The sequence below is a fragment of the Rissa tridactyla genome, chromosome W, assembly GCF_028500815.1.
Source record: "Rissa tridactyla isolate bRisTri1 chromosome W, bRisTri1.patW.cur.20221130, whole genome shotgun sequence".
NCBI lineage: Eukaryota > Metazoa > Chordata > Aves > Charadriiformes > Laridae > Rissa > Rissa tridactyla.
Window position 1 is genome coordinate 9,272,130 of NC_071496.1, and position 24,846 is coordinate 9,296,975.

The 24,846-nt window shown below is 48.6% G+C and overlaps 1 protein-coding gene across 1 annotated transcript; it reads left to right on the plus strand.

Moving 5' to 3' along the window:
• The first annotated feature begins 16,717 nt into the window (after window positions 1-16,717).
• Window positions 16,718-19,015, plus strand: LOC128901957 (40S ribosomal protein S23). The gene is made up of 4 exons (XM_054184158.1): window positions 16,718-16,793; window positions 17,241-17,400; window positions 18,283-18,403; window positions 18,836-19,015. Exons 1-4 carry the CDS (start codon window positions 16,790-16,792, stop codon window positions 18,980-18,982), a joined length of 432 nt encoding a protein of 143 aa, XP_054040133.1. The 5' UTR covers window positions 16,718-16,789; the 3' UTR covers window positions 18,983-19,015.
• Window positions 19,016-24,846: the final 5,831 nt, after the last annotated feature.

Sequence of the window (24,846 nt, forward strand, 5' to 3'; positions counted from 1 at the left end):
GAAGAGGCAGAACCAGAGATAATTACCCAATCCCTATCCTTGAGCGAGCTGCGGGATATGCAAAAAGATTTCAGCCGACTTTCAGGCGAGCACATTGTCACCTGGCTGCTCCGATGCTGGGATAATGGGGCCAGTAGCCTGGAATTAGAGGGCAGGGAGGCCAGGCAGCTGGGATCCCTGTCTAGGGAAGGCGGCATTGACAAGGCGATTGGAAAGAAGACCCAAGCCCTCAGCCTCTGGAGGCGACTCCTGTCAGGCGTGAGGGAGAGGTACCCCTTCAGTGAGGATGTTGTATGTCACCCAAGCAAGTGGACCACCATGGAAAGAGGTATCCAGGACCTGAGAGAATTAGCTGTGCGGGAGATGATTTATTATGACTTGGACAATGCAGACTTACCCACAGACCCTGATGAGGTGCAATGCACAAGGCCCATGTGGCGGAAGTTTGTACGGAGCGCACCACCGTCATATGCCAACTCACTGGCAGTAATGGAATGGAAAGGTGAAGAGGGACCAACGGTGGATGAGGTGGCTGGCCGGCTCCGGCGATATGAAGAAAGTCTCTCTTCCCCCCTTGTCTCAGCTGTGGAGAAACTGTCCCGGAAGGTCCAGCAACTTGAAGAGAACATCTCCTACTCCCCACCTGTACGGGCCAGCGTCTCAGCTATTAGGAGCAGGCATTTCCCCACTCAAGAGAGGGAGTACAGAGGGTACACACCAGGAGGCACCCTGTGGTTCTACCTGCGGGACCACGGGGAGGACATGAGGAAGTGGGATGGACAACCTACTTCGACCCTGCGGACACGGGTACAGGAGTTGCAAGGAAGAACAACCACAAAAGGGGATCCCTCCAGGAAAAGTGCCGCCCCGGTTTCCAGCGGGCAGTTCCCCAGACAGAGCAGAAGGCCTGATCTTGCTTCTGATCCTCTTGAAGGGACTTCCAAGTCATTTCTGCAAGAAGTGAGTAACCGATACTCTGACCAGGATTAGAGGGGCCCTGCCTCCAGCCAGGTGGAGGAAAGGGACAACCGGGTTTATTGGACGGTGTGGATTCGATGGCCTGGCACATCAGACCCACAGGAGTATGAGGCTCTAGTGGACACGGGTGCACAGTGCACCCTAATACCATCAAGCTATAGAGGGGCAGAACCCATCTGTATTGCTGGGGTCACAGGGGGATCCCAAGAGTTGACTGTACTGGAGGCGGAAGTGAGCCTAACTGGGAATGAGTGGCAAAAGCACCCCATTGTGACTGGCCCAGAGGCTCCATGCATCCTTGGTATAGATTACCTCAGGAGAGGGTATTTTAAGGACCCAAAAGGGTACCGCTGGGCTTTTGGCATAGCTGCCTTGGAGACGGAGGAAGTTAAACAGTTGTCTGCCTTGCCTGGTCTCTCGGAGGACCCTTCTGTTGTGGGGCTGTTGAGGGTCGAAGAACAACAGGTGCCGATCGCTACCACAACGGTGCATCGGTGGCAATATCGCACTAACCGAGACTCTCTGATTCCCATCCATGAGCTGATTCGTCACCTAGAGGTTCAAGGAGTGATCAGCAAGACTCGCTCACCCTTTAACAGTCCCATATGGCCGGTGCGAAAATCTAATGCAGAGTGGAGGCTAACTGTAGACTATCGTGGCCTGAATGAAGGCATGCCACCGCTGAGTGCTGCCGTGCCGGACATGCTAGAACTGCAGTACGAACTGGAGTCCAAGGCAGCCCAGTGGTATGCCACAGCTGATATAGCCAATGCATTCTTCTCAGTCCCTTTGGCAGCAGAGTGCAGGCCACAGTTTGCTTTCACCTGGAGGGGCGTCCAGTACACCTGGCATCGACTGCCCCAGGGGTGGAAACACAGCCCCACCATTTGCCATGGACTGATCCAGACTGCACTGGAACAGGGTGAAGCTCCAGAACATCTGCAGTACATCGATGACATCATCGTATGGGGCAACACAGCAGAAGAAGTTTTTGAGAAAGTGAGTAAGATAGTTCAAATCCTTCTGAGAGCCAGTGTTGCCATAAAACGAAGTAAGGTCAAGGGACCTGCGCAGGAGATCCAGTTTTTAGGAATAAAATGGCAAGATGGACGCCGTCAGATCCCAATGGATGTGATCAACAAAATAGCAGCTATGTCTCCACCAACTAGTAAAAAGGAAACACAAGCCTTCTTAGGCATTGTGGGTTTTTGGAGGGTGCATATCCCAGATTACACTCTGATTGTAAGCCCTCTGTATCAAGTAACCCGGAAGAAGAACGACTTTAAATGGGGTCCTGAGCAACGACAAGCTTTTGAACAAATCAAACAGGAAATAGTCCATGCGGTGGCCCTGGGGCCAGTCCGGGCAGGACAAGATGTTAAAAATGTGCTCTACACTGCAGCCGGGGAGAACGGCCCTACCTGGAGCCTCTGGCAGAAAGCACCAGGGGAGACCCGAGGTCGACCCCTAGGGTTTGGGAGTCGGGGATACAGGGGATCCGAAGCCCGCTACACTCCAACAGAGAAAGAGATATTGGCAGCATATGAAGGGGTTTGAGCTGCTTCAGAAGTGGTTGGCACAGAAGCACAGCTCCTCTTAGCACCTCGACTGCCGGTGCTGGGCTGGATGGTCAAAGAAAGGGTCCCCACCACACATCATGCAACTGATGCTACATGGAGTAAGTGGATTGCACTGATCACGCAGCGAACTCGAATGGGAAACCCCAGTCGCCCAGGAATTCTGGAAGTGATCATGGACTGGCCAGAAGGCAAGGATTGCGGAATGTCACCAGAGGAGGAGGTGACGCGTGCGGAAGAGGCCCCACCATATAATAAACTGCCAGAAAATGAGAAGAAATATGCCTTGTTCACTGATGGGTCCTGCCGTATTGTGGGAAAGCATCGAAAGTGGAAGGCTGCTGTGTGGAGTCCTACACGACGGGTTGCAGAAGCCAGTGAGGGACAGGGTGAATCGAGCCAGTTTGCAGAGGTGAAGGCTATTCAGCTGGCTTTGGACATTGCTGAGCGAGAAAAATGGCCAGTACTTTATCTCTACACTGACTCATGGAGGGTGGCAAATGCTCTGTGGGGGTGGCTACAGCAGTGGAAGCAGGGCAACTGGCAGCGCAGAGGCAAACCCATCTGGGCTGCTGAGCTATGGCAAGATATTGCTGCCCGGATAGAGAATCTGGTTGTGAAAGTACGCCACGTAGATGCCCATGTACCGAAGAATTGGGCCACGGAGGAACATCAGAACAACCAGCAGGTGGATCGGGCTGCTAGGATTGAAGTGGCTCAGGTGGATCTGGACTGGCAACATAGGGGTGAACTATTCATAGCTCGGGGGGCCCATGACTCCTCAGGCCATCAAGGAAGAGATGCGACATATAGATGGGCTCGTGACCGAGGGGTGGACTTGACCATGGACACTATTGCACAGGTCATCCATGAATGTGAGACATGCGCTGCAATCAAGCAAGCCAAGCAGTTAAAGCCTCTTTGGTATGGAGGACGATGGCTGAAATATAAATCTGGGGAGGCCTGGCAGATTGATTATATCACACGGCCACAAACCTGTCAAGGCAAGCGCCCTGTGCTCACAATGGTGGAAGCAACCACCGGATGGCTGGAAACATACCCTGTGCCCCATGCCACTGCCCGGAACACTATCCTGGGCCTTGAAAAGCAAGTCCTGTGGCGACATGGTACCCCAGAGAGAATTGAGTCGGACAATGGGACTCATTTCCGAAACAGCCTCGTAGACACCTGGGCCAAAGAGCATGGCATTGAGTGGGTACATCACATCCCCTGTCACGCACCAGCCTCTGGGAAGACAGAACGATACAATGGGCTGTTAAAAACTACACTGAGAGCAATGGGTGGTGGGACTTTAAACACTGGGATGCACATTTAGCAAAAGCTACCTGGCTAGTTAACACCAGGGGATCTACCAATCGGGCTGGCCCTGCCCAATCAAAACTTCCACGTACCGTAGAAGGGGATAAAGTCCCCGTAGTGCACATGAAGAATATGTCAGGGAAGACAGTCTGGGTCAGTCCTGCCTCAGGCAAAGGCAAACCCACCCGTGGGATTGCTTTTGCCCAAGGACCTGGGTGCACTTGGTGAGTGATGCGGAAGGATGGGGAGATCCGATGTGTACCTCATGGGGATCTCATTTTGGGTGAGAATAGCCAATGAATCAAATTGTGTGTTGTTAATTACTAAGTAACACTGTCACTGTATGTCCTCATTACTATAACTGCTATCAGTTGTACTACGAGTAAGGCATGGGGGTGATGGGATCAGAACTGACCTCAGCAGCTGGTGCCCAGCAACTTCCTCAAGATCTACATCTTCAGCCCATGGACTGTGGGCATGAGCCACACCGGGTGCACCAGCCACAAGCTCTGAAAATACAGGCCAGCACCACCCAGCATCTCACCTGCCCTGAGAGACTGTTCTAACAGATGGAGCCCAAAGCCATGGATTAAATGAACTCAACGGACACTTTGGAGGGATGGCCCATAAACTAAGGGCATTGCATCTGCATGAATATATATGTATATATATATACATGACAGGGGAAAGTGGTGGCAATTCATTGGAACCTGTAAGATCTGGGCATGGCAAAGGTGGTATGGAATAAGGGGTGGATAATGTCCTGGTTCTGGCGGGGATAGGGTTAATTCTCCCCAGGCTCCGGCAGGGACACAGGTATTCCATGCCATGTGAGCCATGCCCACCCTGAGCTGCCGGGGGAGGGGGCAGGAAGTCGCTGCTTGGAGCGGGCAGGTCCATAATTCTGTTTGTACATTCCTCTATCCGTGTTATTCTTGTTGTTTTCTTGTTCCCTTTGCTGTTCTGTTAAACTGCCTTTGTCTCAACCCAAGAGTTTTGCCTTTTTCTTCCAATTCTTCTCCATATTGGGGAAGCCCGAGAGAGCAGCACATGGTTCTTTGTTGCTGTCTGAGGCCAAACCAGGACAGCATGAAAGCTCAGCTAGTTACAACAACCTTGCCTGATAACAAACCCATGGAAACTGGTTCTGAGCATGTAGCAGACAAAGGATGAGACAGCCCAGACCACTGTCTCTGATCACGCAGCCACGTGAAGGATCGGCTGACTATAGATAAGCTTAGGACTGTAACTGGGAGATAGCCCGCCTGTATATTCTATATAACCAGTGTGTTACTTATGATTAGGGTCCCTCAGAACTAGGCTGGGGCACCGCATGCACACTGCAGTAAAGAATTTCCCTTTTTAATTCCATACTTAAGGGTGTCTGCATCTCCTTCCTTGGTCGACAATAAAGAATACCGTGACAGTTTTGGCACCCCAGAAGAAACTTCACCGACTCACTTGAATCCACCAGCCACGACGATCCCCTGTGAGTCAATGACCCACTGGCAGCAAAAGGTGAGTTCACCTGGGGTAGCGGTTGGACAGATCATTTTTTTTGCGGTGAGGAGGTGAGAGTTAATAATAATGGGGACCAGACATAGTATAGTGAAAGGGACACCTTTAGGTGAATTGCTAACCAATTAGTCGAAAACAGATGGAACTTGGGGGTTATCTACGGAAAGGGCACTGGAACTGCATCAGGATGCCTGGCCTGCATTGACCACCCTTGGAATTGTAAGCCAACAGTGGCCTGAGGTGGGCAGTTTTGATTATGATAGGCTGCATTTTTTGCAGCTCGAATTAGATGAACAGTTCCCAGGGCAAATGAATTATTGGTATGTTTGGAATAATTATGTCTGGCAACAAAAACTTCCCCCTCCAAACAGGAATCGATCTCAAGGTTCCCGTCTAAACAGGGAATTTGTTCAAACCTCTCCCTTGAAATCCCCTTCTGCCCCCATTAATGCTCCTCCTCCCCCTGTAATGTTGCAGAAAAGAGGGTCCAGGATCCCTGCAGGGGTAGTGAGAGGACAGAAGTGTCCATGCTGGTACTCGGGGGATCTGCGAATGTACATGTGCTTGTGAATCTAGAGAGTAGTGTGTGTGTGCTCGTGTGTGCCTTCACTAGTGAATTTATATCCCTAGCAGCTGAAGAGGAGGAAGGGTGCTTGGCTCTGTGTGTTTATGTTTTATGTGAATCCTAATACATGGGTGCTGTTGACAACAGCACCTTGTCTGTGGCAGTCTGTGTGACTGGCTGTATCAATGTCCTGTATATGTCCTGTGTGTCTGGATACACGCTCAGCCTCACTGCTGGTTGAGCCTGCAACTAGGAAAGCACCAGCTGAGTCCCTCAGCCTGGGCAGAGACCCCGTATTCCCTGGGCTGGGATCCAGCAGCTGGCTATGAGAGTTCTGGCCCTGGCTGCTGGAGAAAGCAGCTGCGCTCCTAACATCCCTTAACAGTTTCATAGCCAGCGTGATCTGGTCAAGTTGTGAGTACTCCGGAGATTACACATATATAACTCTAATCATAGAATCATAGAATCTTCATGGTTGGAAAGCACCCTTAAGATCATCGAGTCCAACCAAACAACCAACAAGCTCTGCCACTAGAGCATGCCCTGAAGAGCCACATCTAGACATTTCTTAAACACCTCTAGGGATGGTGACTCAACCCCCTCCCTGGGCAGGCTGTTCCAGCGCCTGACCACTCGTTCAGTAAAGTAATTCTTCCTAATAGCTAACCTAAACCTCCCCTGCCGCAGCTTCAGACCATTTCCTCTGGTCCTGTCATTATTCGCCTGGGAGAAGAGGCCACCACCCACCTCTCTCCACCCTCCTTTCAGGTAGTTGTGGAGGGCAATGAGGTCTCCCCTCAGCCTCCTCTTCTCCAAGCTAAACATGCCCAGCTCCCTCGGCCTCTCCTCATATGCCCTGGTCTCCAGACCCCTCACCAGCCTGGTAGCTCTCCTCTGGACATGCTCCAGCACCTCAATGTCCCTCTTGTACAGCGGGGCCCAGAACTGAACACAGCACTCGAGGTGAGGCCTCACCAGTGCCGAGTACAGAGGCACCATCACTCCCCTGCTCCTGCTGGCCACGCTATTCCCAATACAAGCCAGAATGCTGTTGGCCTTCTTGGCCCCCTGGGCACACTGCTGGCTCATGTTAAGCTGGCCGTCCACCAGCACCCCCAGGTCCTTTTCTGCCGGGCAGCTTTCCAGCCACTCTGCCCCAAGCCTGTAGCGTTGCTTGGGGTTGTTGTGACCAAAATGCAGGACCCGGCACTTGGCCTTATCAAACCTCATACAGTTGGCCTTGGCCCATCGATCCAGCCTGTCCAGGTCCCTCTGTAGAGCCTTCCTACCCTCAAGCAGATCAACACTCCCGCCTAGTTTGGTGTCATCTGCAAACTTACTGAGGGTGCACTCAGTCCCCTCATCCAGATCATTGATAAAGATATTAAACAAAACCGGCCCCAAAACCGAGCCCTGAGGGACACCACTGGTGACCGGCCGCCAAGAGGATTTCACCCCATTAATCCCAACTCTCTGGGCACGGCCATCCAGCCAGTTTTTAACCCAGCAAAGAGTACGCTTGTCTGTGCCATGATTCGCCAGCTTCTCCAGGAGAATGCTGTGGGGGACGGTGTCAAAGGCCTTACCAAAGTCCAGACAGACAACGTCCACAGCCTTCCCCGTGTCCAGAAGGCGGGTCACATGGTCATAGAAAGAGGGGGGAACTGGTCATGGTCATAATGTGAGGGGGGAACTGATCCTTTGATAATGTGCCTACAGTGATAAATTTGTAACCAACCTTCTAGAGCTTTATGAAGGTACCCAAACAGTACCTGTGCTACTAAAGCCTTGGGTTAATTGGAACAATTGTTTTGAAAAGATGTTTACAGAACATTAGAAGGCTAATAGGAGGTGTAAATGTCTCAAACTGCAGGCCTAGTGACTAGGATTTGTAGTTTGGGGGATGAAAAGAGAGGCTTACCAAAGTATCTTGTGGCGGTGTGCTCTTCCCTCCCCCCCCCTTCCCTGGCTCCTGCTCAAGCCATAACTGTCAGTGGGAGTTGTGATGGACTTTGGGGGATGCAACTGGACTTTGGGGGATGGATGGCAACATAGTAGCCAAATGCTGTCTGGAACAAGAACCTAGATGTCGTGCTGGTATGCAAATATGACTAGAGGTCAATCATCTTACCTCCATAAATAGTGGATAGCCCGGGGCCCGTTGAGCTCTCCTGAATGGCAGCAGGCTGCACACCAGGATCTCCCCTTGAGTAGGGACACCTCTCAAGGATACTTCTCGAGGTTAAGAGATTCCTTGCCGCAGCAGATTCTCGGTAAGTGACTGATAGCATGCTAAACTTTGAAATCTTAGCTGAGTGAGATAAGGATTGATTGCGCATATAGAATCCTTTAGACACAAACCGTTGACCAAGTCTGGGACTAGGATTGGATCCAGCCGCCCCTAGGCTCCTCTCTGAGAAGGAGTTTAGAAAGCCAGGGGGTCCTTTCTGAACCTCGTGACTCAACGGGAGGGTCTCCCTGACAGCTTGTCTGACCCTGGCCTCTAGGCAGTAAATAACCAAGCGTACCTTGTCATCAAATTTTGTTAAATCACTGTCACATTTACTACCAAACTTTTTTAAATCATTGTTTTATATCAATAAATATTTCGCTGCTTCTCTCTACAAGTGAAGCGTATCACTCCATCCGCAACATATGTACAAGACCTCCTGTAAGTAACAAATCACTTCTACCTATCAAATCAGTAATGATATTGGCTATAAAGCAGGAAGAAACCTGAGAAAATCAGGTTAAGGCTGAGCTCTCTACAAATTGAATTTCCAAATTTGTGAAGAATCAGGTAGAAAAGGGAAATGCACAGTTGCAAAGGAAGAGCCTCATCTTACAGAGGTTTAAACCTGATGGAGCTGAGTAGTAGATCCAAGTAGTGCAGAGGAAATCATTGAATTATTTGGGAATAAACATCACTTGACTCTGCAAATAATATTATCTAGTGGAAATGTAAATCCCTCGTTATACAAATGCATACCATCCTGCTTGTAAACAAGAGGAGGTGGCTGGACAGGACAACCCAGGGTCAGCCAGTCAGTGGCCACCCAGTTAGTGGCACAAGAGGTCCTTGTCTCCAAGGATGCTCAGATAAGTCCCTGATCCAAGGAGATACATGATTTTTTTCCTCCCCTAAGGAGCTGTGACCCTTCTAGGGGTCCTTAAAAGATCCCGCCCATAAAAGCGACAACAATTCGGGCACAGGGATGAGTCAGGTGACAGTTTTGGTGCTGTCGTGGGGAACACTCCCCACACCTCCACCTTGAATGTAAGCATTAAAGGCAGCTACAGTGAAGGGGGTTCAGTGCCGGGGAAGGGACTGAGATAACATTCAGAGTCTCCTTCCACCAGGGAGCCAGAGATACCAGGCTCATTCACCAAAGCAGCAGAAACTTTGCTGTCAATGTTTCAGTTCAGACTGAATACACTCTAAATTAAATTAACTACTCGGCCACCACCAATTGAGATTAGGTATTTAAGAATGAAGAAGGCAGGGTGAATGAACTGAAATGGAGACACCTCCTAACCCCCTAAAATTTCTGGGGAGGTGGGGTTGCTCAAACTCCTGTGATGTGCCCAGGGATTTTTCCCTAGGAGATAATCCTGAGAACATAGTGAAGGAGAGATAGGGAGACTCTCCTATTGTTTGAAAAACTTCTCTCCCACCCGAGTTTCAGACTATAGTTCACTTGATCACTTCATGCTAATTGTACAACTGCTCAAGAGGTAGGAAATACCCTGCAGAGAACCTGGCTGGAATGATCTACAGCTCCCTGCAAATTGCAGGCAAAATGGCTTTCGGAGTACAGCAAGAATAACAGATATAGAATCATAGAATCATTTAGGTTGGAAAAGACCCTTAAGATCATTGAGTCCAACTGTTAACCTAACACTACCAAGTCCACCACTAAACCATGTCCCTAAGCACCACATCTACACGTCTTTTATATACCTGCAGGGATGGTGACTCAAGCACTTCCCTGGGAAGCCTGTTCCAATGCTTGACAACCCTTTTGGTGAAGAAATTTTTCCTAATATCCAATCTAAACCTCACCTGGCACAAATTGAGGTCATTTCCTCTCGTCCTATCACTTGTTACTTGGGAAAAGACTGACATCCACCTCACTACAACCTCCTTTCAGGTAGTTCTAGAGAGTGATAAGGTCTCCCCTACCTGCCATTGCTTGTGTGGCTCATTCAGTGGCCCACACCAGCAAAGGGGAGATGATTGCAGCTATACGACAGGATTAGTTTGCTCCAGTTTTTTCTTATGCATGTATTTTTCAGTTATTTTTCTATTTTCAACATTACTTTAGAATGGAATGAGAGCAATGGAATGCTTTAGTGAAGTCATTGAGCTAATTACTACATCATTAAAATTGTGTATATCTGAAGATACAGCTAATAGTGAGAAAGAAAAATTAAAGAACTTTAAATGTATTAATGAAATGTTTAAAGACTTTCCGCACACAGCTTAAAGAAGCTTTGGCAGAATCCACTACTGAAGTCACAATGTGCATCCATGTGTGGAAGACACAGGAGGCTCCATGTGTCAGACAGTGCAGTGGAGAAGGTGGTCCCTAGGCAAATTAGTCTCAGCCTGGTGGTGGATTAACCTTGGCAATCCCAGGCACAAATACAGGCTGGGCAGAGAATGGCTTGAGAGCAGCCCTGAGGAGATAGACTTGGGGATGTTGGTGGACAAGAAGCTCAACATGAGCCGGCGATGTGCGCTGACAGCCCAGAAGGCCAACCGCATCCTGGGCTGCATCAAAAGCAGCGTGGCCAGGAGGTCGAGGGAGGTGATTCTGGCCCTCTACTCTGCTCTGGTGAGACCCCACCTGGAGTACTGTGTCCAGCTCTGGAGTCCTCAGCACAAGAAGGACATGGACCTGTTGGAATGGGTCCAGAGGAGGGCCACAAAGATGATGAGAGGGCTGGAGCCCCTCTCCTATGAGGACAGGCTGAGAGAGTTGGGGTTGTTCAGCCTGGAGAAGAGAAGGCTCTGGGGAGACCTTATAACGGCCTTCCAGTACCTAAAGGGGGCCTACAAGAAAGCTGAAATTAACAGCATATTGTTCAGACACTGTTCACTCTCAGAGGGATAAGCCAGTTTGTGCCAAGGAATGGTACGCACAGAGGCTCTTGCTTAGACTTATTGCTATAACATCCAAGGTCAGCTCACTTCGCTGTTTGCCCCGTTAGAGGGTCGGAAGCGGAGCAGCGCAGAGGGGTCCCACCTGCAGGGAGGAGCGGACAGGACAGGTGACCCAAAACTGACCAACAGGGCATTCCATCCCATCTGCCCCATGCTCAGTATAAAAGCTGAGGGAGCAAAGGGGCAAGGCGGCTCTGGCTCGTTTTTTCTTCAATGGCCGACGTCTGAGGAGGACCCTGTCCGTTCGTCTGCCTTTGATCCCGATCCGAGCATTCCTGACTCTAGTTCCAGAATTCAGCTCCTGTCCGTCACTGACTCCAGTCTGGGACTTTCCCTGTGCCTGCTGGTGACGCGATCGTCATCCTGGGAGCTGGATACGGGTTTGTATATATTGAATACTTTTTTCTTTAATTTTTATTATTTTATTATTATTTACTATTTCCTTATTTATTATTATTTTCATTAAAGTAGTTTAGTTCTTTTTCTAAGCTCATAAATCTCCTTATCTCTTCCTCTCCTCTCTGAGGAGAGGGGGGGGCAGGACCGTCTGTCATTCTGCTTGGCCAATCCAGCCAAAACCATGACAAGAGGACATGAGTAAGTGGGATAAAAAACCTACTCTGGCCCTACGGGCACGAGTGCTGAGTTGCAAGGTAAAGCAGATGGAAGAAAGAATTCTTGCAGGAGAGTGGCTGCTCCAGTCCATGGTAAGCGGTTCTCCGGTCCTTGTAGGAACTCATCTGCTAATTGTAGATGTCATCCTCAACATTAGAGGGGCCCTGCCTTCCAGCCAGGAGGAGGAGAGGGACAACAGAGTTTATTGGACTGTGTGGATTCCATGGCCTGGCACATTAGAGCCACAAAAGTATAAAGCCCTGGTGGACACTGGTGCATGGTGTACCCTATTGCCATCGAATCATAAAGGGACAGAATCTGTCACTATTTCTGGAGTGACAGGTGGGTCTCAAGAACTGACTGTACTGGAGGCTGAAGTGAGCCTAACTGGGAATAAATGAGAGAAGCACCCCATTGTGACTGGCCCAGGTGCTCCGTGCATCCTTGGCAAAGACTACCTTAAGAGAAGGTATTTCGAAGACCCAAAAGGGTATGGGTGGGCTTTTGGTATAGCAGCTGTAGAGACTGAGGACATTACACAGCTGTCTGCCTTACCTGGCCTTTCAGATGACCCTTCTGTGGTGGGACTGCTGAGGGTTAAAGAACAGCAGGTGCCAATTGCTACTGCCACAGTGCATCAATGACTGTATCGCACTAAGTGAGACCCCCTGGTTCCCATCCATAAGCTGATTCGTCAGCTGGAGACCCAAGGAGTGATCAGCAAGATTCACTCACCCTTTAACAGCCCGATATGGCCAGTGCGAAAGCCTGATGGCTTCTGGCTGTGCCAGACATGCTAGAACTGCAGTATGAACTGGAGTCCAAGGCAGCCCAGTGGTATGCCACAGCTGACATTGCTAATGCCTTCTTCTCTGTTCCTTTAGCAGCAGAGTGCAGGCCACAGTTTGCTTTCACCTGGAGAGGCCTCCAGTACACCTGGAACTGACTGCCCCAGAAGCCCCACCATTTGCCATGGACTGATCCAGACTGCACTGGAGAAGGGTGGAGCTTCAGAACACCTGCAATACATTGATGACCTCATGGTGTGGGGTAGTACAGCAGAAGTAGTTTTCAAGAAAGGTAAGAAGATAATCAAGATTCTTCTGAAAGCAGGTTTTGCTGTAAAAAGAGGTAAGGTCAAGGGACCTGCATGAGAGATCCAGTTCTTGGGAATTAAGTGGCTGATGGGTCTTGTCGTATTGTAGGAAAACATCAAAGGTGGAAAGCTGCTGTATGGAGTCCTACATGACAAGTCGCAGAAGCTACTGAAGGAGAAGGTGAACAGAGTCAATTTGCAGAGGTAAAAGCCATCCAGCTGGCCCTAGGCATTGCCGAAGGAGAGAAGTGGCCAATACTCTGTCTCTGTACTGACTCATGGGTGGTGGCAAATGCTCTGTGGGGGTGGTTACAGCAGTGGAAGCAGAGCAACTGGCAGCGCAGAGGTAAACCCATCTGGGCTGCTGAATTATGGTGAGATATTTCTGACCGGCTAGGAAAACTAGTCGTGAAAGTATGCCATGTAGATGCCCGCATACCCATGACTCGGGCCACTGAGGAACTTCAAAACAATCATCAAGTGGACCAGGCTGCTAAGATTTTCCAGACAGATTTGGACTGGGAACATAAAGGTGAACTGTTTTTAGCTCGGTGGGCCCATGACACTTCAGGCCATCAAGGAAGGGATGCAACATACAAATGGGCCCGTGACCAAGGGGTGGATTTAACCATGGACGCTATTGCACAGGTTATCCACAACTGTGAAACATGCGCCGAAATCAAGCAAGCTAAAAGGTTAAAACCTTTGTGGTATGGGGGATGACGGCTGAAATATAAGTATGGGGAGGCCTGGCAAACTGACTACATCACACTCCCTCAAACCCGCCAGGGTAAGTGCTATCTGCTTGCTATGGTGGAAGGAAGCACCGGATGGTTGGAAACCTACGCCGTGCCCCATGCTGCTGCCCAGAATACCATCCTGGGCCTTGAAAGGCAAGTCTCGTGGCGACACGGTACTCCAGAAGGAACTGAGTCAGACAGTGGGACTCATTTCAAAAACAGTCTTATAAGTAATTGGGCAAAAGAACATGGCATTGAGTGGGTATAGCAGATCCCCTGTCATGCACCAGCTTCTGGGAAAACTGAACGGTACAATGGACTATTAAAAACCACCCTGAAAGCAATGGGGGGTGGATCCTTCAAAAATTGGGACAAGCCTTTAGCACAAGCTACCTGGTTAGTTAACACCAGGGGATCCATCAATCGAGCTGGTCCTGCTCAGTCAGACCTTTTACATGCAGCAGAAGGGGATAAAGTCCCTGTGGTACAAGGAAGGAATATGTTGTGGAAAACCGTGTTTTTCCTGCCTCAGGCAAAGGCAAACCCATTCGTGGGACTGTTTTTGCTCAAAGGCCTGGATGTACTTGGTGGGTGATGCTGGAGAATGGAGAAGCTCAATGTGTGCCTCAAGGAAATCTAACCCTTGGTGAGAATACTCAGTTCTGAGCTATATGATGTCAATTGTCATATAATACTAACAGTGTTCTGTCGGAAGATGTTGGAGTGGGAGACGGACCCGGAGTAACGATGGAATCTCAATATGAGTATGATTGTTCTCCCTTTATTCCAGTTTACACAGAGTAGATATAGACAGGCAATAAGAGCACGCGCTAGCGGCAGCTGTATGATTGGCTTACAGTCTCTGTTCACGCGCTGTCCATGCAGTTCATTCACACATCAGATTGGTTACAAGAATTCACATAGTAAATTGCTTAGTCATTAGCACAACATGTTTTCTACCTTCTCAGTTCCCGTTTTTCCCATGTACTAATTCCATCTTCTACCACCTGTTTTGCTCTTAATCTAATCTCTCATAGTAGGGAGGCTGGCTCACATGACCATTTTCTCTCAGACACATTCCTACAGTGTTCTATAAGTGTTTTTCAGGATAACATAATGGTCATGAAGCCTGAGCCAGCTCCATCAAGTGGCATCCAGCAAATGTCTTCGGGATGGACATGCTACCCTTGGGCACAAACCGCAATGAATTTCATACCATCTTTCCTGCCCTGAGAATCTACTAGGATAGATGAAATCCTGCAGTTATGAACTAATTGAACTTGGCGAACTTTTGTGTATTAAGATAAATCATAAATGAGTAACCTGCTTGCATCTATCTATCTATCTATATGTGTGTGTGTGTGTATAGATTTGACGGATAAAAAGTAATAGTGATCTGAGTGTTTTCCCAAATCTGGGTTCTTTACCCAGTGTGCAAGCCAATAACACACAGAGCAGAGGTATTTTTAAGTTTATTCCCTTAATGTGCAGAAATGGGGTGTTTGTCCCAAGGGAGCACACCTTTGTTTCAAAAATTTCCCTGTTTATACACTGATTATTACATATTCTATCAGTTAATACATATTCATTGTTCTTCTCTAATGATTGGTTGAGATTTCTTTGCTTCCTATGTAAATTAGCGTGCAGACTCTGTTTTCTTCTTCCATTGTTCTCTTTTGAGTAGGTGGTATCATTTGGGTAGGTGGTCAATGAGTCCGTGGTCGCGATCTGCTCCTATTGGAATTACCTTTTACCTGCTTCTCCTCTAATCTGGGCAGTTCCAGGTGGTTTTCTTGGTTTGCTGACCAGGCCTACAATTCATCACTCTCTTGAAAGGAATATCCTGCTTATCAACAAAGCTACATTGTCTAGTAGTCAGTTCATGTCTAGTTACTATTTCTCTATAAATGATGTTGGGGCCATATAGAGGACTTCTATCAGCAATGGCCCATCGATCTCTATTTTAATTGGTAATAAATTAAATTAATCTCCCTAAGTCAAGTCTATTTCGCCTGTAATGGTAATTGATAAGTGATCTCCCTGTCTCTATCTTGACCCATGAGCTTTTTCATCTTCTTTTCTCCCCCTATCCTATTGACAGAGGGGGTGAGATAATGGCCGAGTGGGCATCTGGCAGACAGCCAAGGTCACCCCACCACAGTGGGGCAAAATGAGGCCTAAGTGGTGGGAGTCACGTGAGGCATTGTGGGAGTTGTACTTCTTCAGCCATTTCCCTGTCAAAAGCAGCTGTTTTGTCAGCCTCCCAGGCTATTGGCAGCAGTGGCTTTGTGCTCATGTCTCTCAGTGCAGGAACAAGCACAACAGCTCTGGCAGAGTACTGGCACCTGAGGGGATGGGCCTGGGAGCTCCAGTGCAATGGTGGCACTCCCCACCCAGGCTTGGCAGCAGTATGTGGCACCTTGGGTGAGTGTCCACAGCCAAGCTGCTGGCCCAGGCTACTCATCCCAGGGGAGCTGAGACCAGCCTCCCCTGGGTGTGGACACTGGGGGGCGGGATACACCCACCACTGCCCTGCCGCTGTGCCAGTCTCTGTGTACAGCACAGCACCCAGGCCAGCCTGCAGCTGCCTCCCCTTCAGAGCTATACCATCACCATTTTGTCTATACCAATCATAGTGTCTGGTGCCAAACTGTTTTCTAGGGAAGTGCCATGAGCTACATACTGCTCAGAAACTCTGCAGCTGTGACCAGAAATGACATGACAAGCAGTACAAGGAGGCCCACTTGAGCATTGCACTGAAATTCAACCCCTTCAGCGGCACTTCCCACATCAAGGAAAGTGTAAGTGAAATCTAATCTTTCATTTGTGAGATCATAAGGTTGGTGTTGTACCACTGTTGTGGGTTAACCCTGTCCAGCAACTAAACACCACGCAGCCACTCACTCACTCCCCCCACAGTGGGATGGGGGAGAGAATCAGAAGGGTAAAAGTGATCCCCTCTCTCCCCCTCGGTGTGCAGGGTTGCGGGGTGATTTGGTTCTGCAGCTGCACGGGGACGACCCCCGGGCGGGCCCGTCACAGCCCCTTCCTCGGAGGAGCGTCACGCGAGCGGTGGCGACCGGTACTGGTCCCGGATGGGAGTTTCCAGGCAGGCGCGGCATAGTCACCCCAACGCGGGTCCTTGCGGCCACAGCTAACCGGCGAGGCGCAGCACAGGCCTCCTTTTTTCAGCTTGGCAGGCGTGGTGGCAGGATGGGTGAGTGTTGTAGCGGTGACCTTGGGGGCTACGGGGAGGGGAGCAGAGCAGAGCGAGTCGTAGGGGCGACCTTGGGAGGATTAGGACTGGAGGGGGGGGAAAGTGCGTGCGTGCAGGCGCGGAGAGGCGGCCTAGAGCGCTCCCCCTCACTGTCCCTAGAGTCTCTTCCACTGGCTTTGGGGCCCCGTGACGTCCCTAGGCTTCGGTGTTACCTGCGCCTCCGTTAGCCTTTCTCCCTTATTCTCACTTGCTGCCTGTTGGTAGTGATACTGTCGGTCCCTGTTGTGCTCCCCCCCCCCTTCCCCACAGACACAGACGAGGAGGTCTGCGGTCTTGCGTGCCCCGTGGCCGTAGGTTGCTGCTCGGTTGACTCCAGAGGCCTGTGAGGGGCAGTGACGGCAGGAGCTGGCTCGGTGACCTCCAGCTCTCTCTGATGGTGTTTTCTAGGGAAGTGCCGTGGGCTCCGTACCGCTCGGAAACTCCGCAGCCACCGCCGTGATCAGAAGTGGCACGACAAACAGTATAAGAAGGCCCATTTGGGCACTGCGCTGAAGGCCAACCCCTTCGGCGGCGCTTCTCACGCCAAGGGCATTGTTCTGGAAAAAGTGTGGGTAAAACTCCCGGAGTGCGCCTTTACGGCCTTGCGGGCCCTGGGGGTAGTCTGCTGTGGGATGGGGACAGCTTGTGCTTGCGCGGGGTTAGGTGTATGCAAGAATATCCTCTCAGCAGTGAGCTAAGTTGTGGCACAAGTGCCTGGTGCTTGTGTCTGACCCACAGCCACCTAATGTACAGTGTAGGATATTCTGGGTTGTAATCCCTGGAGTCGCCAGGAAAATTCCTGGTAATTTGGGACCTTTGAAAGATCCCCTATGTGACTTTAAAGAAGAAGTTGTGTTTCTAAATATGTTAGAGTTTTTCTACCTGAAATATGACAAATTTTTACTATTTTGTAGCTTCTATGTACTAAATTGAAAACAGGTGGGGTTTTTTAGGTGACAATGCTGAAAGGTATTTGTTCTCATATACTCAGTGTTGGTTTTGGAATTGTGTATAACCTTTAGAAGAAGAATAATTTTACTTAACATTTAAGTTTAGTTGGGGGGGGTTCAGTGTGTATGCTTTGTTTGATGCAGTCAGCAAGTATCCAAGATATCATCTACTTGTGTTCTGGTTTTTTGTTAGTAACTTATAAGTTTTGTTAGGATACTCTCGTGACTCCAAGGCATTTCTTTTTCTTTTTCAAATTTTTAATTACTGAGTTAGTGTTTGTCTCTAGAAGACTTACTTTCAATTTTTACTCTGTTTAGGAACTAATTATCTTTGGATATTGCATAGTTCTAAGTAGATCACTAATATTTTTTGCTTTTGAAATACATATGTGACTTATGGTTAGTACAAAATAACATAGTGATTCATGGTATTGTAATTAATATCTGCTAACTTATCAAACAGATTTTTGTTAATATATTTTCACGTACTTCTGTTTTAGTGGAGTAGAAGCTAAGCAGCCTAACTCTGCCATCAGGAAATGTGTCAGAGTCCAGCTGATCAAGAATGGCAAAAAAATAACAGCTTTTGTTCCCAATGATGGTTGCCTGAACTTCATTGAGGTGAATAATTTTCAAGAAACAACCTATAGAAAGCTGTGTATGAAAGTAAACACACACATAATTGACAGAATCGGGTGATGGCTAGACAAGGGTTCATGGCATTCTGAACTGTGTGTACCTTAATGCTGTATCTGCAGAAGCAGATGAGAAATGCCAGAGGTGGTTTTGTACTCTTCACTTGCTAAGGTAAACTGGTCCTCAGCAGTACTCCTGCAAGCGAAATGATACCTCAGCTTATGTTTCCCTTCTCCAAAATACTGAAGGGGTTAATACATAATTCATGCATATCAATCAATGGACTTCAGCATTTAGTGTCTTTCCACCTTTTCCTTAGAAAGTCTGTGATGTGGCTCAAATTTAATGTAAATGATTTTAGAAGTACATACGAATTTAATGTTTATAGCTCTGTATTTGCACTGTCTTTCATTGTAGGAAAATGATGAAGTTCTGGTTGCTGGTTTTGGACGGAAGGGTCATGCTGTTGGTGATATTCCTGGAGTTCGCTTCAAGGTTGTCAAAGTAGCCAATGTTTCTCTGTTGGCCTTATACAAGGGCAAGAAGGAGAGACCAAGATCATAAATTGATGTGCCAGGAATATAAATAAAATTTGTAATTGGAAAAACTCTTATACTTGTTAGTGTTGTGGTTTTGGCCAAATTGGCCAATGGCCACTGACAGGTGCTCTCCCCCCCACCTCTCATACATGGAGAGGAGGAGGAGAGATAGAGACTTACAAGTTTAGAAGAAACTAAACTACTTTAATGAAATATTAATAATAAAATAAAAAGGAAATACTAAAATAGATAACAGTATATACAAAGCTCCCAGGATGACATCACCAGCAGGCACTGGGGAAGTCCCAGACTGGACTCAGTGATGGGTGGGAACTGGATTCCACAGATGGAATCAGGAATGCTCGGAGCGGGATTAAAGGCAGATGAATAGACAGGGTCCTCCTCGGACATCAGCCATTGAAGGAAGAGACCGACCCTTTGATCCCTCAGCTTTTATACTGAGCATGGGGCAGATGGGATGGAATACCCTGTTGGTCAGTTTTGGGTCACCTGTCCTGTCTGCTCCTCCCTGCAGGTGGGGCCCCTCTACGCTTTTCTCCTTCCAACCCTCTAATGGGGCAAATAATGAAATTAGCTGACCTTGGTTGCTATAGCAATAAGTCTAAGCAAGAGCCTCTGTGCGTACCGTTCCTTGGCACTAATTGTAAACATTGGTCTTCTCACTCTGAGAATGAACCGTTCACAGCACAACATGCTGTTAATTTCAGAGAGTTAGAAGAGGCCTAGCTAAGAAGTAAAATTACTGAACAGAAAGTTGGTTCTCTTTTACCTCAAACCAGGACATTCCACCCCTTATTCCATACCATTTGTGTCATGCTCAGATCACTAATACTTTTATCTATCAATCTATGCATACATATAGATAGATAGAAAGATGCAGGTTACTCAATTAAGATTTTATCTACAAAAGTTCACTAAGTCCATTTAGTTCATAACTGTAGGATTTCATCTCTCATAGCAGATTCTCAGAGTAGGAAAGGTGAATGAAATTCATTGTGGTTTGTGCCCATGGGTACTATAGAATCATTTAGGTTGGAAAAGACCCTTGGGATCCTCGAGTCCAACCATCAACCCCACTCTACAAAGTGGGAGTACAAAGTACAAACCCTACACCATATCCCTTAACACCACATCTCAATGAGTCTCAAACACATCCAGGGATGGTGACTCCACCACCTCCCTGGGCAGCCTATTCCAGTGTCTGACCACTCTTTCTGGGAAGAATTTTTTCCTAATGTCCAGCCTAAACCTACCCTGCTGCAGCTTGAACCCATTCCCTCTTGTTCTATCGCTAATTACCTGTGAGAAGAGACCAGCACCAACCTCTCTACAATGGCCTTTCAAGTAGTTGTAGAGAGTGATGAGGTCTCCCCTCAGCCTCCTCTTCCTCAAACTAAACAGTCCCAGCTCCTTCAATCGCTCCTCATAAGATTTATTCTCCAGGCCCTTCACCACCTCCGTTGCCCTCCTCTGCGCTCGCTCCAGCACCTCGAGATCTCTCTCGTATTGAGGTGCCCAGAACTGGACGCAATACTCAAGGTGTGGCCTCACCAGTGCTGAGTACAGGGGGACAATCACCTCCCTCCTTCTGCTGGTCACACTATTTCTAATACAAGCCAGGATGCCATTGGCCCTCTTGGCCACCTGGGCACACTGCTGGCTCATGCTCAGCTGCTTGTCAATTAGAACCCCCAGGTCCTTTTCTGCCAGGCAGCTCTCCAGCCACACTGCCCCAAGCCTGTAGCGATGCATGGGGTTGTTGTGGCCCAAGTGCAGGACCCGGCACTTGGCCTTGTTGAAGCTCATCCCGTTAGCATTGGCCCATCGGTCCAATCTATCCAAGTCTCTCTGTAGAGCCTCCCTATCCTCATGCAGATCAACACTCCCGCTTAGCTTCGTGTCATCTGCAGACTTGCTGATGATACACTCCATGTCCTTCTCAAGGTCATCAATAAAGATGTTAAACAGAAATGGTCCCAACACTGAGCCCTGAGGGACACCGCTTGTGACCAGCCGCCAGCTGGATTTAACTCCATTGGCCACCACTCTTTGGGACCGCCCATCCAGCCAGTGCTTGATCCAGCAGATCGTATGCTCATCCAGGCCATGAGCCGCCAGTTTTCCCATGAGAATTCTATGGGGGACAGTGTCAAATGCTTTTCAAAAGTCTAGGTAGACAATGTCCACAGCCTTTCCCTCAGCCAATAATCGGGTCATCTTGTCATAGAAGGAGATCAGGTTTGTCAGGCAGGACCTATGTCCATCCCGAAGACATTTGCTGGATGCCACTTGATGGAGCTGGCTCAGGCTTCATGACCATTATGTTATCCTGAAAAACACTTATAGAACACTGTTAGTATTATATGACAATTGACATCATACAGCTCAGAACTGAGTATTCTCACCAAGGGTTAGATTTCCTTGAGGTACACATTGAATTTCTCCATTCTCCAGCATCACCCACCAAGTACATCCAGGCCTTTGAGCAAAAACAGTCCCACGAATGGGTTTGCCTTTGCCTGAGGCAGGAAAAACACGGTTTTCCACAACATATTCCTTCCTTGTACCACAGGGACTTTATCCCCTTCTGCTGCATGTAAAAGGTCTGACTGAGCAGGACCAGCTCGATTGATGGATCCCCTGGTGTTAACTAACCAGGTAGCTTGTGCTAAAGGCTTGTCCCAATTTTTGAAGGATCCACCCCCCATTGCTTTCAGGGTGGTTTTTAATAGTCCATTGTACCGTTCAGTTTTCCCAGAAGCTGGTGCATGACAGGGGATCTGCTATACCCACTCAATGCCATGTTCTTTTGCCCAATTACTTATAAGACTGTTTTTGAAATGAGTCCCACTGTCTGACTCAGTTCCTTCTGGAGTACCGTGTCGCCACGAGACTTGCCTTTCAAGGCCCAGGATGGTATTCTGGGCAGCAGCATGGGGCACGGCGTAGGTTTCCAACCATCCGGTGCTTCCTTCCACCATAGCAAGCAGATAGCACTTACCCTGGTGGGTTTGAGGGAGTGTGATGTAGTCAGTTTGCCAGGCCTCCCCATACTTATATTTCAGCCGTCATCCCCCATACCACAAAGGTTTTAACCTTTTAGCTTGCTTGATTTCGGCGCATGTTTCACAGTTGTGGATAACCTGTGCAATAGCGTCCATGGTTAAATCCACCCCTTGGTCACGGGCCCATTTGTATGTTGCATCCCTTCCTTGATGGCCTGAAGTGTCATGGGCCCACCGAGCTAAAAACAGTTCACCTTTATGTTCCCAGTCCAAATCTGTCTGGAAAATCTTAGCAGCCTGGTCCACTTGATGATTGTTTTGAAGTTCCTCAGTGGCCCGAGTCATGGGTATGCGGGCATCTACATGGCATACTTTCACGACTAGTTTTCCTAGCCGGTCAGAAATATCTCACCATAATTCAGCAGCCCAGATGGGTTTACCTCTGCGCTGCCAGTTGCTCTGCTTCCACTGCTGTAACCACCCCCACAGAGCATTTGCCACCACCCATGAGTCAGTACAGAGACAGAGTATTGGCCACTTCTCTCCTTCGGCAATGCCTAGGGCCAGCTGGATGGCTTTTACCTCTGCAAATTGACTCTGTTCACCTTCTCCTTCAGTAGCTTCTGCGACTTGTCATGTAGGACTCCATACAGCAGCTTTCCACCTTTGATGTTTTCCTACAATACGACAAGACCCATCAGCCACTTAATTCCCAAGAACTGGATCTCTCATGTAGGTCCCTTGACCTTACCTCTTTTTACAGCAAAACCTGCTTTCAGAAGAATCTTGATTATCTTCTTACCTTTCTTGAAAACTACTTCTGCTGTACTACCCCACACCATGAGGTCATCAATGTATTGCAGGTGTTCTGAAGCTCCACCCTTCTCCAGTGCAGTCTGGATCAGTCCATGGCAAATGGTGGGGCTTCTGGGGCAGTCAGTTCCAGGTGTACTGGAGGCCTCTCCAGGTGAAAGCAAACTGTGGCCTGCACTCTGCTGCTAAAGGAACAGAGAAGAAGGCATTAGCAATGTCAGCTGTGGCATACCACTGGGCTGCCTTGGACTCCAGTTCATACTGCAGTTCTAGCATGTCTGGCACAGCCAGAAGCCATCAGGCTTTCGCACTGGCCATATCGGGCTGTTAAAGGGTGAGTGAATCTTGCTGATCACTCCTTGGGTCTCCAGCTGACGAATCAGCTTATGGATGGGAACCAGGGGGTCTCACTTAGTGCGATACAGTCATTGATGCACTGTGGCAGTAGCAATTGGCACCTGCTGTTCTTTAACCCTCAGCAGTCCCACCACAGAAGGGTCATCTGAAAGGCCAGGTAAGGCAGACAGCTGTGTAATGTCCTCAGTCTCTACAGCTGCTATACCAAAAGCCCACCCATACCCTTTTGGGTCTTCGAAATACCTTCTCTTAAGGTAGTCTTTGCCAAGGATGCACGGAGCACCTGGGCCAGTCACAATGGGGTGCTTCTCTCATTTATTCCCAGTTAGGCTCACTTCAGCCTCCAGTACAGTCAGTTCTTGAGACCCACCTGTCACTCCAGAAATAGTGACAGATTCTGTCCCTTTATGATTCGATGGCAATAGGGTACACCATGCACCAGTGTCCACCAGGGCTTTATACTTTTGTGGCTCTAATGTGCCAGGCCATGGAATCCACACAGTCCAATAAACTCTGTTGTCCCTCTCCTCCTCCTGGCTGGAAGGCAGGGCCCCTCTAATGTTGAGGATGACATCTACAATTAGCAGATGAGTTCCTACAAGGACCGGAGAACCGCTTACCATGGACTGGAGCAGCCACTCTCCTGCAAGAATTCTTTCTTCCATCTGCTTTACCTTGCAACTCAGCACTCGTGCCCGTAGGGCCAGAGTAGGTTTTTTATCCCACTTACTCATGTCCTCTTGTCATGGTTTTGGCTGGATTGGCCAAGCAGAATGACAGACGGTCCTGCCCCCCCCTCTCCTCAGAGAGGAGAGGAAGAGATAAGGAGATTTATGAGCTTAGAAAAAGAACTAAACTACTTTAATGAAAATAATAATAAATAAGGAAATAGTAAATAATAATAAAATAATAAAAATTAAAGAAAAAAGTATTCAATATATACAAACCCGTATCCAGCTCCCAGGATGACGATCGCGTCACCAGCAGGCACAGGGAAAGTCCCAGACTGGAGTCAGTGACGGACAGGAGCTGAATTCTGGAACTAGAGTCAGGAATGCTCGGATCGGGATCAAAGGCAGACGAACGGACAGGGTCCTCCTCAGACGTCGGCCATTGAAGAAAAAACGAGCCAGAGCCGCCTTGCCCCTTTGCTCCCTCAGCTTTTATACTGAGCATGGGGCAGATGGGATGGAATGCCCTGTTGGTCAGTTTTGGGTCACCTGTCCTGTCCGCTCCTCCCTGCAGGTGGGACCCCTCTGCGCTGCTCCGCTTCCGACCCTCTAACGGGGCAAACAGCGAAGTGAGCTGACCTTGGATGTTATAGCAATAAGTCTAAGCAAGAGCCTCTGTGCGTACCATTCCTTGGCACAAACTGGCTTATCCCTCTGAGAGCGAACAGTGTCTGAACAATATGCTGTTAATTTCAGCTTTCTTGTAGGCCCCCTTTAGGTACTGGAAGGCCGTTATAAGGTCTCCCCAGAGCCTTCTCTTCTCCACAGCACACGCTCAGTGGTGGTGTGACTTCATTCAGGCCACTAGAGTCTACTGTTAGCCACCAGTCTCCATCAGGCTTTTGCACTGGCCATATGTGTTGTAATTTCAGTATATTGCTGTATAACTGTTCTAAATCAAATCCCATGTAACACCAAATATCTTCAAATAAGTAAATTTGTTATTAAACATTAAACCCTTC